Here is a 13,056-nt window from a genome sequence, read left to right on the forward strand (position 1 = left end):
TTTATTAGCTCACTAAACCTTCCTCCCTTTTGTCTTTATGAGTAGAATTTAGTGGGATCATTAGCTGCCACTGTAGAAAGAATTATATGTCTAGTTCTTGTATGTCTAAAATGCGGTTCAGATAATTAACACTGACTCAAGTTTGAGATATCTAAAATACATTTTCAGATTTATCAATTTTCTTTTCCTGACATTTTAAAATGTGTTTCCACTCTGTTGAGATATTTTAAAATGTGCATCAGTATCTCATATTTTAGTTGAGACATCCAAAATACAATTTAAGATATCTTTAAAAGACAAGAAGTTATTTCAAAACAAGACTATTATTTTCAGATATTTAAAATACAATCAATATCTCAAAAGTGTTTCCAGATATATCAGAATACCTTTCTACCCATTTTGTAACTTTTTTAAACTATGAAAAAGAATTTGTCCCAAAAATGGTTGTGTGTGAAAGCATGAAATATAAAAATAAAAAAATACAGGATGAAGCCATGTGCCGGAGACAAAATATAAATGGGACTTGTGAAATGCAGAAAGCCTTTTACTGCTTTTCTAACCCTTCTAATTAGATATGTGTTAATACAAAGTAAAGTCAACTTGAGGAATGGACCGATTGAATTATAGTTGCTCTCCAATTCCTTAAGAGGCTTTTCTTACATTTAGGATGGAAAAACATGAGCCAATCAGAGTGCACGACAATCCTGGCTGGGTAGTTTATTATAAGCTGCACAACTGAATTGTCACAAACAAGGATGTGTTATGTGGCAGAAATGCTGCAGAGGCAGATTTAATTTCAGTTTAAACGAGACCTAAGTAAGATGCATTTAAAAATGACAATCATACAAACCTGCACATTCTGAACTGTACAGTCCTTTCTAGACATTTTGAAGGCAAAATATGAAACCTGGTAGATATCAGGGCGCTTGTCTGGGTCTGGCTCCAGCATATACCCTAAGAAACACCGGGAGGGAGGAAAAGTGGTCAAAGTTTGTCAAAATGTTTGGAATATAAACAAAACAGCCTACAGGGTACGCACGGATAAGACAGTGCATGTCCTGGGAATATCGAGAGTTGTCGGGAATGGTGAAGCTGCCATCACAGATAGCCACTTGACTCTCTCCAAATGGTAAGGTAAAAAAGCAGAGCTTGTAAAGCAGACAGCCCATTGCCTAGATTAAGAGAAGACAGAAAAATACATTTTAAAATCATATGCAACAACAAATGTGAAAACCAAATTCACACATAAGGCTCTTTAAAAACATATACTGTTAAAAGCAGTTTTGAGGTAAATAATGGTATAAAAAGATTTCCAAAAAAGAAACACTTAAAAGGTATTTAACGCTTATCATTTGTACTTCATTTCTTCCTCTTCCTTGGAGATCAAAATTTAATCTTGCTAGACAATTAATGTGATCCCAGAGCAAAAACTTGAAATGCCAGTCCAAACTGCAGACTATGCAAGTAACCAATCCCAAAAGATATTGGTATAGTTTCAAGTGGAATGACTTGCAGTTATGCCAAAAGGGTGTGATTCATTAGAAGACACACATTCTTTTTGTGTCCCAAACAGATGATGCTTCAACAGTTATAAGAATAAGCAAGTCAGTTACATTGTGGATTTCTACAAGTAAAAGCAAAAAAAAGGCTTTTAGATCAAGGTGGTTATCCATTAATTAGTAATTTTCTATTACAGCTTTAAATTATTACTCAGAAATCAATTAATCCAGTCAGGACAGAACAACAATCTTTCAAGGGAACCCTAGTTGGGAGCCTGAAGAAGAAAGAAAAAAAAAAAACAGAATTTCAACAGCCATAACCAACGTGCTGGTTCCTCTCTGAAAGGTTTAAAAATGGATGAGATGGCCAATAATATCTTATAATAAAACAGATTTGTACATGTTGCAATTTCAACTACATTTTTTCTTAATTTTACCATTTTAAAGTAAATACTTTTTTACCACTTCTTACTATTTAACCTCCTTAATGTAAGACCTGAGTATTACTCGGGCTGCAAAAACCGTGCTAAAAGCATTAGTCCCGAGTGTCACTAGGGCAACTGTACAGACGCATCTTGCTTAAGTGTTAGAACCGAGAATCACTCCAGCTGTAAAAGTGCTGTCAGAAATTATGTCTGGGTGTACATTTTCACTAATTATGAAATATCTGCACTTTCCCAACAATGAAGACTTTGATGAGAATACACAATCGGCACCCAAAATGAAGAAGATTTGGGAGCTATAAAAGGCGATTGTAGTAAAATTTCAGACCATTTACATTCCGGAGTGTGATGTGAGCATCGATGAAAGTCTCATGGCTTATAAGGGCAGACTGTCATGGATAGAGTACATCACACCAAAAAGAGCAAGATTTGGCATAAAGCTTTGTGAATCTAAAACAGGATACATTTGGAATTTGGTTCTGTACACACGGAAAGAGACAATGTTTGATCTGAAATAAATTAGTATGGCGTTGCTATGTTATTGATGCAGACTTCGATTGATGCTCTGCTGGATCAACGTTACTGTGTAATCATGGAGAATTTTTAGAATTCACCAGAGATATTTGACATCTTGCTGCAAAAAAAGACTTGTTGCATATGGAACAGTGCGTCTTAACCATCGTGGCATGCCTGAAGACTTTGGCATAGCTAAATTACAGCAAGGTGCATTAGTAGCTTGGCAAGAGGGTAAAGTGCTTGCGCTGAAATAGAAGGACAAACTTTACATGCCAGCTTGTAGAACAAATCACTGCTGTCCACACTACCGCTAAAGAGATGTGGTTGACCCAGCACATTGTGGATCAATCCAGAGTATCTTATTGGTAGACATTTTATTGATTATATACCTCCAACAGAAAAAAAGACAGAATCCAACTTGTACCTATGCAGTTCAACTACTGATAAATCTGTAAAGAAAATCTGAAAAGAAATACGCTATTACTGTCCCATCTGAGCCGTGGGATTGTGCTTTTTACTGCGCTATACGTTTTACCATTATTATTTCTTGAGATTTAATAAAAATGTAATTTTTCATGTCAAAAAATGCAATGCTTTTTACATGTTTTGTAATTTTTCATGCCAAAAAATGCAATGCTTTTTACATGTTTCTTTGGAATAAAATGGAACACTAAGGAGGTTAAACAAATAAAGATTTTGGCATCAAAAGGCCCTGCTCATATTAAAAGAGTGAAGAAGTCACCTCAGTTTACTCCTGCAATTCTGGCTTTGAGCTGGTGTAAGAAAATTGACATTTAACAAGGCCAAAGCACCATGATTTAGGGAGTATAAACATACAATGCAAATACAGGAAGTCTGAAAGAAAACTAATAATTTAGAAACAGAATAAGAACAATGACTTATTGAGCAAAGTAAGATACAGTTGTGGATATATTTAAAATGTCTATAAAAAGCTGTAATGTTGCATTGGACTACTTTGACATAGTGGGAGACGTTGTGGCACTTGTAGCATGTTTAGCTTTTTGATTAAGTTCACCTTAAGGCTATGTCATATTACAAGACTTTTCCAGCAATTTTTAGTGACAGCCTTCATATACATAATCTTAGTGAGTCAGAAGCACACAGTGGGATGGTCCCATGAGTTGCCCTAATGTGACATGCCCAGTGACTCACTCCGATAAAAGTGAAACAGGTTTGGTTTTGTCTTTAGTCATGGAGCAGGCACGGTGTGCATGAAAGCTGATAACCAAAGAATGCTCATCCAGAATTACAATGCACATAAGGCAGCAATGATGAAAAGCAAAATGGGTGTTTTCTACCTCAAAAACAGGAGAGAACTCTGTCTGTCTTATGTTAAATGTTTTACATACCACACCAGAATGGAAAAAAGAAAAAAGGGCAGAGAGTGCAGCTGAACTCGCCATACCGGTTAATACTTTGTACAACACTTGACTCTGTTAGACAGCATGCTATTGGCTTTAGAAAAGGGAGTACACACAACTGTACTGGAAGGTTGGTACTCAGTCAGTAAAGTAGACATGTGCAGTGATTTTTAGTAGTTTAAACTGACATTGTCCAGGCAATGTGATTAGCAACTGCTTTAGGTAACCAATACACCTAAAACACACTTAAACAAAAGTTCACAAAAGTAAATAAAGTGAAACCAAACACACACAAACTAGGAATAGATCAAGGTCTACACAATTGATGCATATCAGTTACATACTGCTACATTTGTTAACAATAACATACATCAACTGTTGTAATAAAAATAAATATTTGAATGTAAATTTTGTTTTCTGCTCCAGTTCATTGGATTCCCCAGGTGTTTTGTCTATTCACACGTGTATACAATTTATTTTGAACATTGTTTAAAAGGATAATTATGCAAAACCCATACTGTACATTTTATGAGAGTTTTTGTGCAAAGAAACTAGACCACCTGAGGCCATTGAAAGCTGGGTTTAAGAACTAGCTTGTGTCAGAAATGGACCAAAGGTGCACAAAAAAAATAATTTATTAATCATTTTATTAATCAAGTGATTTGATGAACAAGAGGGTAAGAAGTTTTAATTAAAAACCACAAGAGCAAGTTCTTTTTTTGTGTTCTGCAGTTAAAAATGAACTTTTGAACTAGGATGTTTTATTACTCATACTCTGAAATAATTATTTAAACATAAATATTCTTTTTAACATAATAGTAAGCTTGAAACATTTCATAGATATAAGTGAAAATAAAATTAGAAATATGAAAACATTTGTTATGCAAAGAAACATATACATTATTGTACTTATATATGTTATACCAATCCAAAATTAAATTCTTTTTTGGGACAGAAGGTAGTAAGGGGGTAAATTTAACACACATATACATGTCCTTTTATTAGAAACTACTAAATATCAAGCCAATAAGATCTGATTTTGTAAGATATCTTGACAACAGAAGGGAAGGTCCAAGTTTGTGTCATCACTGATTAATTATTGTAAGCGCATTATACAAACTAATATTTAAAACAGACATAAAAAAGCTAAGTATTATATTAAGAATTACCTACACTTAACCTTTCGTTGTATTTTGTGTTTCAATAAATAAGATAAAACCTTTTTAGTATTATTTTGATCTATATTCTTAATTTGTTCTGCTCTCAGAGGTTAAGGTGTGGGGGATGTTAACCTAGGGGTTTCATTGAAGGATTAAGCTGAGTTAAGCATGTGAAATACAGAACTATGAGGGTTTAAGGCCTAAACTGGTCAAAGCCCCATCAACACGTGCTAGGAGAAGAAGTGTTGTACTGCCAGATGAAACTTAAGGACCCTAAGGTCACCAGTGCCTTCAGATCTTTAATTCCTTAGCCTGTGAAAAAGACACACAACCTGGGTACTGGCTGCAACAACCCAAAGGGGTCAGTAGAACAGGGGAAGAAAATTAGGCTTTGGCTCATGAGTCTACATACAGTACTAAAGGTATTAAGCACACACCTACAGAAAGCATGTTGTGGTACAGTGAAAAGTAGCTGTAAAGAAAAGCATTTACCCAAATGTCTGCCTTTGTGGTGATGAGTTTGCCACTATAGAGGTTCACCATCTCTGGAGCACGATATGACAAGGTTGTATACCTGACCAAAACATGAAACAGATAAAATGAACAGATAAACCACCAATAGAGAAATAAATCAATAAATCATGTAAGTTAAAGCATGCCATTTAAAAGAAAGCAGCCAAGCTTGCCTCCTTGTCCTGAAACCAATGAAGAGGCAGTAGATGCTGCTGGAGGTAAATATGAACGACAATCAACGTTCGTTAGTATGGTCCAAAAATGTGATGTTTTCTGCCAGATAGGCTGTTTTTTTGTCACTTAAGACATAATCAGGCACCACCTTTCTTTTTCAAACCATATAGCAGAAACTGTACATACTATTCTTTTTTCCTAAGGATGTTTTGATCAGTATTTTGTTAGGGTTGATACCAAACACTGATTTCATTTTATTAGAACAGTCCAATTACAATTCAGATAATTTTTCTTCTTTATCCCTCTTTAAATTTTTTAAGCTCCTGCATAATCAGACATTAAGTCTTGTGTTCTATATTTAATTGTAAAAATATGAAGGTTTAAGTGCAGGCTATGGGTGTTTTGGTTCATTTCTTATTAACAAAATAAAATCCTGTAGGCTTATTTTTCAAGCAGCATAAAAAAATACTACAATAAATAAAATCTCACAAACTAATAAAACATATACACAAAATAAGTTTTGCATAACACATATGGCATCAAAACTTCATGTCATAATTATAACTCACAATTCTAATGATATGCTCATAAGATGTTTATCAAGAAGATACAAGCATAACATGCTTCACCAGTTTACAAGTAAAATCCACAAATTTGACTCTTAAGCTAACAAGCCTATTGTTTACTAACAGCAACAGCAAATTCTTCTTTTTGTTTTCCTCATTCAAAATGTGAGCCACTGTATTAAATATTAGCTTGCTCACTGGCAAACAGACCAGCAATGTCTGTTTAAATAAAGGACAAAATGAAAAGGGCTGAACTCATTAAAGAAGCTTCTCTTTTAATTACTGCTGAAGAGGAGGCCTCTCTGATTCTAGAGCTCCTTTTGTTCTACTCCAAGTTCAGCTGAAAAACATATATCTGCCATTCCCCTCCATCCTTTTCTCAGTTTATTACTCTGCCTTCTTTTATGTAAATGGCAGTATTCCAGTCTCCTCTCTCTCATTCTTTCCCAAAAACCACTTGCCTGCTCTTTGTTTACGGGAAGTTCCAGTAGCAAAACTACACCATGCACTGCAAGTAGCGTAATACACTGTGTAAAACAGTACTACAATTAAACTACCATAAAGCTTAGGAGAGCAGAAGCTAAAAAAATAATTTCTTGGGATTGGTCAATTAAACAGTAATTAGTGATCTTTTTGAGAGAAAACTGGCTAATCAATATTAGCATCACTAGTAGTACTGCATATTTTAAAATGAGCACAAATATTTTCATTTTTATGATGCTGCGTTTCACTGTACTTGTAGCTTGTTCTGAATAACTTTCTGCCTTATATCCAATTTTTCTGGAATGTTCTAAGGCCCCCATGATCCTAAACTGGGTTAATGGAATTCTCCATCCAAAAATAGTATTAATGATTTTTTTTATTTGTTACTTACTTCATGTAGCTTGTAGGGGTAACTAAGAAAAAAATTTCAATCTCGTGTTTTCATGCAGAACATAGAGAAAGACGTTTATGACATAACAGAAGCCAATAGTGACCAATGCTGTACTAGATGTGGAAAATACCCATGAAAAAAAAGAAAAAAAATCCTACACTACTTCAACCACAATCAGTGCCGGTTTTCCAGTTACACACCTGTCCTCCTGAATCGCATGCATTTTACACATTTTAAACATAGGACTAGAAAATAGACATGTGGATTATGTGACAGGAGTAACACGAACTTTCTCCCCCCTCCCGCATGTACAGTATTGGCCACTATTGGCTTCTATTATATCATACAATTTCTCTCCATTCTATATGAAAACATTAGATTAAAATTTTTTCTTCATTGCAGACAACATTGGGTAAGTAACATATTAAAAAAAAAACAGCATTTTTGGCTGGAGTTTTTCTTTAAGACAGATAACAACAACTTATTTCTATAAATAAATTAAATAAATGTAACAAATGAAGGGTTGGGTATTTCTGTGTATCTTTGCTTTGTAGTTTTTGCAAAATTTTGAAAACACAGTAATATAGTTAAGTATTAAATGTGTCAGATTATCCTGTTAAAAAATGAAAGAATGATAGAAATGTCAAGTAAGCTTATCATATTCTTCTGCTTTCATATCTCTGCCTAAGTTACAAGATTAAATGCCAAGTTCGTGGTATGTCAACATCATCTAGGTATATCATTTTTCTTAAGTCTTTAACAGAAAAGGGAAATTGTGTCCTTCCCTAGGTAGATTTTTGATAAAATAAACTTTTCCTGACTTTGTTTTGTAGTCATTAACATATGTACTGCTAATTTGAAAAGCAAAAGGCATGTTGTTTTGTGAACCCACGAGCTTTATCTCTATAAAGTAGTAGCATTGAGCTTTAAAAGATAGAGAATTAACCATAACTTGCTATTCAGTATTTTCTTTACATGCTGTCTACTAGTTGAGAAACAAAGTCACAAAACCAGGAATTACACATTTTATTTTGCATGATATGTGTATTTGTTTTCTTCAGAATTTTTTCTGGCACAAAATTCTTTAACATGGTTCACAGAAGTCAGATGAATGATTCCTTGTAAGACAGTGTTACGGGGCTGAACTGGGATTTACACTCAGCAAAGTATGGAAATTCAAAGAATTTCATCATGAATCACTTTTTGCTATGCAGAAGACATGGATGGCAAGTCATCACCTCAGTTAATCATGAATTGCTGTTAAGATAACTACCCAAAACTCTTAAGTGAATTAATTATCTTACAATCACAGGGTGAAACAGCAGGTGAGTTAGTCTTCTACAGTTTTTAAAGCGTTGATTTGAAATCCTGATTCAAAAAAGCAAATGTCAATCAATAACACTTTAGAACTGGACAGCAATGAAAGCAAATTCAACAGCTTTGCCTGGATTGATCATTGCATCATTTCTAAATTTGTACAAAAATGGACCAAAAGATATTTATGTCAAAGCAGCACAACAACAAAAAAAAATTACTGTCAACCTTGAAAATCTTTAAAATTAATTTATAAAAAGCAGCAAAAATCAATTACAGTTAAAAACCTCATTTGAGTTTTTTTGCTGAACCAATCTAAAAAATAAGAAGGTAATTACAAAAAACACAGGAATGAGAAAAATCACTATGAGGAAGTACTATGTTATCATGTTTGTGTCTAGAAGAATCAAAGAAATTTTTGTTTTGCTCAAAGAACAGTTAAAAAAAAAAGGTACAAAAGGCTGGATACATAATTGGAATGAAAACGATTATTTAATTTTCAGGACTTCAAAGGGAGAGATTTGTAAATAAATCCATTCTGAGGAACAGCATTGAAGATACACCTATTGTAAATGTAACAGGTGTAGTAGTTTAGTTTTTATGGATTATACTACAGACCACCTGGAAAGACTGGTTGACAACCAAAAAAACGCTGAATCTGAAAAGTGTGATAACTACTGAAGTGACTGGACACTGGAAGGACACCAATACAGGTACAGCAACCCAGTTGCCACCAACAGAATCCACCCAGAGAGTTAAAAATAAAAAGGACACCATCACACTAGAAGTCACAGTTGCAGCAGATGGATGATGACATTAACAAAGTGATAGAGGAAACTAAGCAATAATGATGTCAAAGATGCAAACAACGACTACCATTGCATTGATTCCAGCAACCAAAAGTTTTGAGGCTAAAGCAAACCAAAAACATCTTATTCCATAAAAATGTAGGCACTGAATATAAAACAAAATCAGGAAGCACGTGTGAAGCTGAGTTACGAAGAATTTTGATGAAAAGTCTCCTAATGATGAGGCAAGTAAATTGGCATTAAAGACGTGGAAGAGGCTAGGCAAGAAAGTGAGTTGTATTCACCTCCAAGCCATTCAGGTTTAGCACAGAGCTCTTGAAACAAAATCAGAGGGGAGAGGTGATATGTTCAAGGGAGGAATTGGAATACTCTGAAGTGCTTCATGCTGAGATGTGGAGCTAGAAAAATGTGTCATCCTGATGTGTTCTCTTGAGTTTGACATGAGTGAGCTACAGCTAAAGGAGGTTCTGTTTTTCTGGAACAGAGACATCTGGAGAAGGCAGGGAAAAATACTGCACAACAGTGTTTGCATTCCAAAGAAAGAAAACACAGTCAGACAGAATTATGTCACTGTTAGACGCAGAAGGAAAGATCCTCTTTAGCATTGTGTTTAACAAAATGGTCACCTTCCTTTTTAAGAACAGATTCATTGACAAATTGTATCATAAAAGAATAATTACAATAGGGTTCATCTTGAAAACCACTAAACAACTAATCTTAGGACAGTGTGGGTCAGTGAAGGAAGAAAGCTATTAGCCAAACAACAAAAGCAGTAAAAACAGCCTCAAGATGGTAGAGACATGTGGGAATTAGTCCAGTGCCACTTAGACATACTTTAAGTAGAGACCCACTCGTTCTCGGTTGGTTTACCTGAGGAGGGTGTATTGAAAAACTTAAACCCAATAAAACCAGGAACACCACAGAAGATGTAAGCATCAGCACATGTACCAGTTCTGCAAGATACTCCAGAGGTTTCCATCACAACCTGTACATGTGAACACTTACATCCAATATGGCCTTCTATTGCCTCTCATCACAGACAAAAAAGACTTACTTCTTAATCTCCTCCTCAACTATTGCCACTCCATCATTTTGAGGATTCTGAAATTTATTGGTTGCACTGCCAAAATCACACAAGACATAATGTCCTCGGTCATGGAGCAGGATGTTCTCCACCTAGGGGTAAAGATGATTGATAACAGAATTATAAGGATAGGAAATTCCACTAAACATAGCCTGACGACTAATAAATTATTTGAACATCAAAGCACCGGGGTTTATCCCTGGCTCTTTAAAAGAAATGAAGACAAATAAAATTAATTAATAAACAGGATAGTCACAATATAGGGTACATTTTTGTTAACCATAGAAAATTGTTCTGCCTTTGAATACTACATCGATAACATACTCCTTTTTAAAACGGTTAAACAAAAAAGAAATCTTAATTTCCATTTTTTACACCCATTTTCATCACTTTTCTTCAGCTAGAAGCTGAAAATATATTTACTAAATTTTGCAATAGAATCAAGACAAGTAATATCATGGGCATCTCTCCTATTATATGCTTTTTTTGCTTCGTCATTGAATTTCAGTACATTAGTGAAATACAACCTTCACCATCTGAACCCTAGATAGATAGACATACACACAGACATTATTTTTCCCCTAGTGAAATTTGGCTTTTTACAGAAGCTCTTTAAAATAAATAAATAATCAACAGATACATAAGTGAGTAAATAAATAAATACACACATACTTTGGTCTAAGAACACACCAGAATGACTATAAACCAAGAAAATTCAAAAGAAAGAAAAGTTCAAATTTGGCTGTCACAGTCATAGTGAGGCATTATGCAGGCATACTGCTGTTGGTATAAATAAGCTCCAGTAGCGTTTCTTGACACACTTCTGTTGAATGATTCCTTGGCTGAAAGTCCTCATTGTTACTGTGTCATGAAAAGGACATGCCGCACAGTTCAAAATGGAACTTAGTTTTGTTTGAATTCTCTCCTTCACTACTTTCAGGGGGTCCAGATTGTGTCCTATAACTGAACAAGCCCTTTTAAATAGCTTGTTGATTCCATGGGCCTCTCTTGAAGTGATGCTGCCAGCCCAGTACACTGCAGCACAGAAAATCATGCTGGCCATAACAGTGTTATAGAAGAAGTGAAGGATGTCACTACCCACATTAAATTAATATAGTCTCCTCAGGAAAAAGAGCCTGCTTTGCCCTTTGTTTTAGGTAGAATGCCTAGTGGGGGCTGGGCGGTCTCGGAACATCCTACAGATTGTTTTTTTCCTCCAGCCTTCTGGAGTTTTTTTTTCATTGTTGGTTTGTTTTTTTCTGTCCTCCTAGACATCAGACCTTAATTTATTCTTTGTTATTTATTATTGTCTAATCTTTTTTTTTTTAATATTTGTATTGTTTCTAAACTTTTCTTTCTTCATCTTGTAAAGCACTGAGCTACATCATTTGTATGAAGATGTGCTATATAAATAAATGTTGTTCTTATTTAGTTCCACTGTGTTCCGAGACAGGTCCAACCTGTCATTAATGTGGATCCCCTAGTATTTGTAGGAGTAGACTGCCTCTACATCCACTGCTTGAACAGTGACCGGACACAGAGGGTCTTTGGTACGGTGAAAATCAATAACCAGTTCCTTAGTTTTGCTGCTGTTAAGATAGACAATTGTCTTTACAGCAAAAAAAAAAAACAAAAAGTTCTCCACCCGACTTCTCTCCTCTGTGTCATCCCCTTTATCAATACACCCAAAAAGTGTAGAATCACTTGAAAATTTCTGCAAGTGGCATGACCTGGTGTTTATATATATATATATATATATATATATATATATATATATATATATATATATACACACACAGTAATCCCTCCTCCATCGCGGGGGTTGCGTTCCAGAGCCACCCGCGAAATAAGAAAATCCGCGAAGTAGAAGCCATATGTTTATATGGTTATTTTTATATTGTCATGCTTGGGTCACAGATTTGCGCAGAAACACAGGAGGTTGTAGAGAGACAGGAACTTTATTCAAACACTGCATACAAACATTTGTCTCTTTTTCAAAAGTTTAAACTGTGCTCCATGACAAGACAGAGATGACAGTTCAGTCTCACAATTAAAAGAATGCAAACATATCTTCCTCTTCAAAGGAGCAAATAAATCAATAGGGCTGTTTGCTTTTAAGTATGCGAAGCACCGCGGCACAAAGCTGTTGAAGGCGGCAGCTCACACCCCCTCCGTCAGGAGCAGAGAGAGAGAGAGAGACAGATAAAAAAATCAATACGTGCCCTTTGAGCTTTTAAGTATGCGAAGCACCGTGCAGCATACTTAAAAGCTGCACACAGAAGGTAGCAAAGTGAAGATAATCTTTCAGCATTTTTAGACGAGCGTCCGTATCGTCTAGGTGTGCGAACAGCCCCCTGCTCACACCCCCTACGTCAGGATCACAGATAGTCAGCGCAAGAGAGAGAGAAAGAAAAGTAAGCTGGGTAGCTTCTCAGCCATCTGCCAATAGCGTCCCTTGTATGAAATCAACTGGGCAAACCAACTGAGGAAGCATGTACCAGAAATTAAAAGACCCATTGTCCTCAAAAACCCGCGAAGCAGCGAAAAATCCGCGATATATATTTAAATATGCTTACATATAAAATCCGCGATGGAGTGAAGCCGCGAAGCACGATATAGCGAGGGATTACTGTAGTCTGAGGTGAAGAGAAAAGGAAACAGGACTGTTCCTTGTGGTGCTCCAGGGTTGCTCAGATCCATATCAAAAACACAATACAGTAGA

The 13,056-nt window shown here is 35.4% G+C and overlaps 1 protein-coding gene across 12 annotated transcripts in view; it reads right to left on the reverse strand.

The window, feature by feature from the left end:
- Positions 1-13,056, reverse strand: part of aak1b (AP2 associated kinase 1b) — a 142,985-nt gene that overhangs the window by 69,913 nt on the left and 60,016 nt on the right. For all 12 annotated transcript variants that reach the window (XM_028799121.2, XM_028799090.2, XM_028799093.2 and 9 more), the window contains exons 5-8: positions 10,305-10,426; positions 5,493-5,574; positions 1,040-1,172; positions 851-954 (exon numbers count right to left, since the gene is read on the reverse strand). In XM_028799121.2, coding sequence (XP_028654954.1) covers positions 851-954; positions 1,040-1,172; positions 5,493-5,574; positions 10,305-10,426 — 441 coding nt within the window. The remainder of the gene's footprint in view (positions 1-850; positions 955-1,039; positions 1,173-5,492; positions 5,575-10,304; positions 10,427-13,056) is intronic.

The sequence above is a fragment of the Erpetoichthys calabaricus genome, chromosome 1 (assembly GCF_900747795.2).
Source record: "Erpetoichthys calabaricus chromosome 1, fErpCal1.3, whole genome shotgun sequence".
Classification (NCBI taxonomy): domain Eukaryota; kingdom Metazoa; phylum Chordata; class Cladistia; order Polypteriformes; family Polypteridae; genus Erpetoichthys; species Erpetoichthys calabaricus.